The sequence below is a fragment of the Solanum stenotomum genome, chromosome 5 (genome assembly GCF_019186545.1).
Source record: "Solanum stenotomum isolate F172 chromosome 5, ASM1918654v1, whole genome shotgun sequence".
Lineage (NCBI taxonomy): Eukaryota > Viridiplantae > Streptophyta > Magnoliopsida > Solanales > Solanaceae > Solanum > Solanum stenotomum.
The window spans coordinates 25,756,876-25,762,884 of record NC_064286.1 but is presented as its reverse complement, the minus strand read 5'-3'; the positions used below and the strand labels follow the sequence as shown (position 1 = coordinate 25,762,884).

General features: G+C 35.3%; 1 protein-coding gene across 1 annotated transcript; it reads left to right on the top strand.

Moving 5' to 3' along the window:
* Positions 1-478: 478 nt before the first annotated feature.
* On the top strand, positions 479-5,246 carry LOC125866147 (phosphoglycerate mutase-like protein AT74H). Its single transcript, XM_049546452.1, has 2 exons — positions 479-1,244; positions 4,578-5,246. The coding sequence occupies exons 1-2, from the start codon at positions 689-691 to the stop codon at positions 4,991-4,993; spliced, it is 972 nt and encodes a 323-aa protein (XP_049402409.1). The 5' UTR covers positions 479-688; the 3' UTR covers positions 4,994-5,246.
* The last annotated feature ends 763 nt before the right edge of the window (positions 5,247-6,009 follow it).

Here is a 6,009-nt window from a genome sequence, read left to right as displayed (position 1 = left end):
GAGAGCAAAGAATTCAGATGGAGTGTTAGCTAAATGGGTCGGATCATAAATGGTCTGAAATGGATAGAAGGAATTTGGAAAAGAAAATGTACCAATTTAGCAAACAAAGCAAAACAACTATTCCTATACTAAAAAAATTTGATATTTAAAATTGGGGATGAATAATTTGATTTTAAGCTTGTCACGTGGTCATCCATCAACAACAACAACAACAACATACCCAGTGAAATCCCACTATGTAGGGCACGTGGTCATCCATCAAAATTACAAAAAGATTTATATCAAAATATAATAAAAGGGACATATTTAGACTGAAAATATAACCAAAAAAATATATTTACACTAAAAATATAATGAAGGTATATAAACTTTATTTGTTTTTAATAATATAAAAGTATATATATTTCATCCTTGTCCTTAAAAAAAATTGGATATATATAAGTTAAATAGGAGGATGGAAGATGGAATATTTTAGTGTTTTAGTGGGGAAGAAAAGAAAAGAAAACGAGGATAATAGCGCAGAAAATGAAAATGAGATGGCATCAGAGGTGTGAAAGTTGAAATGTAAAAAGAGCTGTATTCCCAGTAAGGAAAGAAATGGAAGTTTAGCGATCCGACATTGACAAAACCCTATTTACTGCAGAATTCCCATGATCTCACCTGATTTGGGAAGGTAAACGATAGAATAATGATAAATAGTACCGTTGATGACAACGGCCGCGCCCAAATTCCTGATCAGCAGCAACATCACTGCCACTGTTGCCAATTTCATAGTCAAAATCAGCACAAGCCCGTGCCCGTACCCGTACCCAAGTGCCTACCAAAGCGCATAATTTTGGTTCGTCACGGCGAGAGCGAAGGTAATAAAGACGACGCTATGTACACCGTCACCCCCGATTATAGGATCCCTCTAACTCCCAAGGGAATTGATCAAGCCAAGGATGCTGGCTCTCGCATTTTTGACATCGTTTCTGATAATGGCTCTGAGGATAACTGGAAGGTCTACTTCTACGTTTCCCCATACGTGAGAGCACGTTCCACCCTACGGGAGATAGGCAGGGCTTTTTCCAGACGGAGAGTTCTTGGCGTCAGGGAAGAATGCCGAATTAGAGAACAAGATTTTGGTAATTTTCAAGTGGCCGACCGCATGAAAGTCATCAAAGAGACTCGCGAGAGATTTGGCCGCTTCTTTTATCGATTTCCTGAGGGAGAATCAGCAGCTGATGTTTATGACAGAGTTTCCAGTAAGATCATTTTCTCTCTACCTACTTCATTCTTCTCTCCACCAATATATCACTATCAACTTACGATTTACCTTATATTACGAGATAGGGATGCCCCGATAGACCCCGACTAAAATAATGCCTGCCAAGCAATCTGAATAAAAGGGATACTGCTATGGTAGCAATAACAACAACAAACAAATCAATGCGAAATGGGGAGTGTTACTCAACAAACACGGGATAGAACACTAACAAAAGCAAGATAATGTGATAAAATCAGACTACAAAAAACACTAGTAAAAGTCAAAATCGAAAAACACAAAACTACATGAAAGTTCTAATACTACTGATAAGAAGAAAGGTCACCAAGCCTATTTAGCAGAGAAACGATAGAACCCTCAACTACCAACTAACATTCTATCCTAATTCGTGACCTCAAAACTCTCCTATCTATGGTCATGTCCTCGGTAAAATCAAGTTGTATCATGTCATGTCTAATCACTTTCCCTCAATACTTTCTCGGCCTACCTCTACCACTCCTGACGTCCGCCAATGCCAATCGCTCACACCTCCTCACTAGGCATCTACACTTATTCTCTTTACATGTCCAAATCATCTCAATTTCGCTTCCCTCATGTGGTCCAGCATGGAGGCCCTCCTACCTGTCCATGATATCTTTTTTCCTAATCTTGTCTCTCATATTATGTCCACACATCCACCCCAATATTCTCATCTCTGTGACTTTCATCTTGTGAACATGAGATTTCTTAACTGGCCAACACTTCCGCCCCATACAACATGGTTGGTCTAACCACCACTCTGTTCAGAAGATGAAGTCGGTCTAACTTATATACACTCATTGTAAAAAGTACTTTTACCTAATCTCTGTATTTTTTTCATGGCAAGTTATTTACCAAATTAGATTTAGTTTAGAGAGGTTGTCAAACAAAAGGATTTACTCTAGAGAGTTACAAATATTTAGTTGTGCTTGCATGGATAACTTGCTACATATTCAAACAAGACCCTTAAAATAGATAAAAACAATGAAGTAACTAACAATACGAGGCCAGGTATTAATGGAATCATCTTTAACTAATGCCAATGTCAGGGCACAAAACAAAATATAACCCCAATTGTTTATTGTAGTTGTATGATGTCATGTTCATAGTTACGAAAAAATTGTATTTTGGTTTCTAATACACATTAGATCAAGTTTGGCTTAAGATTTATCGTCACTATGCTTCATTGAGATTCAAATCAGATAGAGAAATTTAAATTTGGAGCGACTCTATTTAAGAATTACTGCATATCATGTGGAACTTTCTTTGTGATAGTCTAAGACAGTAAGTAGATCGATATGTTTGGGTGCAATTCTTTTTGTTTTGAATCCAATCTGTACCTAGCCAGCAAATTCAGAAGTAGTGAGTGGGAGGAAATGCTAGGTTTGTTGGACATGAAAAGTAACCCCCAACAGCTCATGCATTAAGGAATCTAAGATGTTTTGAAGGAAAAAGCAACCCAATCCAGAAGATAAAGCTAAGTTGTATTTTGCTTTTTCATTTTTGGTATAAAACAAGAGTATATAGAAGACATTAAGTCTCTATTGCAAGTTTAAGAGTCGCTATAGAGAAGTAGATTTTTCTCATACTCTCTATAATTGTGGCTTTCATAGCTATGATCTAATACAAGTTGTTGCCATTTCAAACAAATAAAATAAACAAATTGATGTAATTAAGCAATTTGGACTGCGTTAGCATGTGTTTGGCATGCTAGGGTTAAGATAGAATTGAGATTTCTTGCCGAACTATTAGTTTAAGTCATTAAGCATGTAAATTACTTCAAGTAAATAAGTAGGTGGGTGGTCTGTTTCTAACATGCACGAGTAATGATAATGTCAAATTCTTGGATCACTTATTTTTGACATGTCTATGTTAGTAGAAAATGTTGCCAGCCTTTTTTCAGCTAACCACCTCCTAATTGCTTAACATGTTTCTCAGTTTTGGTCAACTTCCTGACAATATCTTGACAAGTTCAAATAGGAAGATTCAGTATCGACTATCTTACTCAACTAATGGACCTGTTGGGTAATGTTCTATTATACATTCTAGAACATTAGATAATGGAAAAAACTGAAGTGTAGATGCCATGTTTGAATATTCATGATAATGGGAACATGATCACAATTCTATCCATTTTCATGATCACAAGTTTTCTGATGCTAAAGTAATACATCACTTATAGCTGACACCACCTATGTAGCATGAAAGGAGGAGATGACTTATGGAGACAAATTAATCTGTACAGCCCTTCCCCTTCCCCTGCGTAAACGCGGGATGCTTTGTGCACCAGGTGGCCCCTTGCCCTTCCCCCCTAATAATTCCATTAAGTTTAGACCTAAAACATCATCATGTACGGCATTCACAATTATCATTGGAGTTAATGGTTGCTCGCATTTCTATTTATGGCCAAAATAACCTTGTCCTTGTCTTACAGTTGTGTATATATTTTATCTCAAACTTTTTCTTGTGATTGAAAGCACACCCATTCCTTAAAATTTGCCTCCATTAGATGGCTAATGTCATCCAAGATACTAGATATTGTTAACCAGGAGTGCTGTTGTTCATGAGATGTGTCCTGCCTTCCTGAGATGTAAAACTCAATCTATAATCTGGCCCTTCCTGCCTATGACCAGGATGCATACTCAGAATTCATGCTCATTCTAAATTAAGAATTCGATAGCAGCATGGCTTACGTCTTTTATATGCCTTTGTAAACATTAGTCTTCACTTGTAAGAAAATTAGTCTTCATGCTAAATAATATTTTTTTGTGATTCCATTATGGTATAAAGTTGTTTTAGACTTGCTTTTGCAGAATAAAACTCTACCTTTTGTGAAGCATATTGTGTTATACGTGAGAAACTAGAAGTCTCAAGAATAGTGGTAATGTCAATAACTTACAAAATGGTACTAAATTGGTATCATGTGTTTAATGGTGCTGAAGAATATATGAGTGTTCATGGTGTATGGAATAACATAACATCATTATGTCATGTTACACATTTATATCATACACGCTACCATAAGTTGTATGTACCTAGAAAGATTCCTTCTACTCTGGTGATAAATACGTGACCTCTCAGTTATTACCAGAAACAAAGTGCAACATCTTGTTCAATACACTTTAAGGACTTGCTCCAACGCACTTCCATTTCAAGATAAAGAGATTAAGAATTTGCTTATTGGTGTTAGATATAAGAGCATATTCCAAATTGAGTGCAATTTTGCAATGTAAAGTGTATGGACTTTTGGTTGTATTTTTCTCAATTGTGTTTGTTGAAAACTTTTTTGATGTAGGTTTTCTTGAATCTCTTTGGAGGGACATTGATATGAACAGGCTCCATCATGACCCTAATGACGATTTGAATCTTGTGATTATATCTCATGGTCTAGCTAGTCGTGTCTTTCTGATGAAATGGTTCAAGTGGACAGTTGAGCAATTTGAGTATCTAAGCAATTTAGGAAATTGTGGATTTCGAGTTATACAATTAGGGCTTGGTGGTGAATATAGCTTAGCAGTCCACCATACTGAAGAAGAGATGCTGGAATGGGGACTATCCCCTGAAATGATTTCAGACCAAAAATGGCGAGCGCATGCTAGCAGGTGTTCATGGAAGGACAAATGCTCTTGGTACCTTGATGCTTTCTTTGACCATTTAGCTAATTCAGATGAGGATGATTATGATGAAGTGAAATCAGACTTTTCTGACTAGTTTAGTGATGTTTTTGGTGCATTACTTGCATTGTGTAGTTTGATGAGTAATGAATTTGGTTATTGACGGTGGTAGTTATAGATCCATTCAGACTTTTATGTGGTACTCCACTTTTGGGGGTTCAAAGCATTTGATTTTGTTGCATTCAATACCAAAAATATGGTGGCTCACGAGTGAGACCACTAAAACATATGTTTAGGCTTCCTAGAGTCGAAAACTCTTAAAACTTTGTTATTATTATATAATTATTCATTAATATGTTTATAGATTTGTATACGAAAAGTCAGTATCGTATGTCTTATTGTACAACTTGAGAAATGTTTTTTCAATATAATAAAATGTTAGTCATTTGTTACAATACAGTCAAACATCTTATTGATAAAGATTTAAGTAGTTTAATTGAAAGTTCTAAGATATTTACACTGTTATTTAATTAAAAATTAACAAAATGATTTTTTAATTTTTTTTATTTCTAATGTCATTGATTATATAAGGAACGAATGAACTTTATTGAACTTAATTAACCCAACTTGTTATAGACTCTGTTTTTTTTTTGTTTGGGACTTTTACTATCCTTATAGATGGTCCTTAAAACGTTTTGGAAGACAGTTTTGAAAGATTTTCAATAGAAGGATGCAAAGGAGGCACAAAGCACAAACAGAGGCTAAGTTCTCTAGGATTTACTTCTTTATCTATGTAGTTAGTTTATTTCTTGTTCGTACATTGAATTCTAACTTGTGTAATAAGATTGTGAGAAAATAAAAGTTCTATTTCTAGAGTTACAACTATAGTATGAAAATCATATTCTAGTTATCAATTGTTATTGCAGATTCCATCATATATGTTTTGTTCTCTTAATCTTATACCTGACTGTTAATTTGTTGCGTAGTCACTAATAGGATAAACGGATAATTTGTGGTAGAACTTGACACAAAAAAACTGGTAATAGAATGTAGGTTAAGGGAAGTAGGGGTTCATTTGCGGATAGATTAGCAGCTACGTCAGAAGTGTGGCTA

What these genes read in the sequence shown, in the direction of transcription:
- LOC125866147 (XM_049546452.1), top strand. Translation starts at nt 689, where the DNA reads ATGATAAATAGTACCGTTGATGACAACGGCCGCGCCCAAATTCCTGAT. An exon ending in TGTTTATGACAGAGTTTCCA is followed by an intron (nt 1,245 to 4,577) that starts GTAAGATCATTT and finishes TTTTTGATGTAG; the next exon opens with GTTTTCTTGAATCTCTTTGG.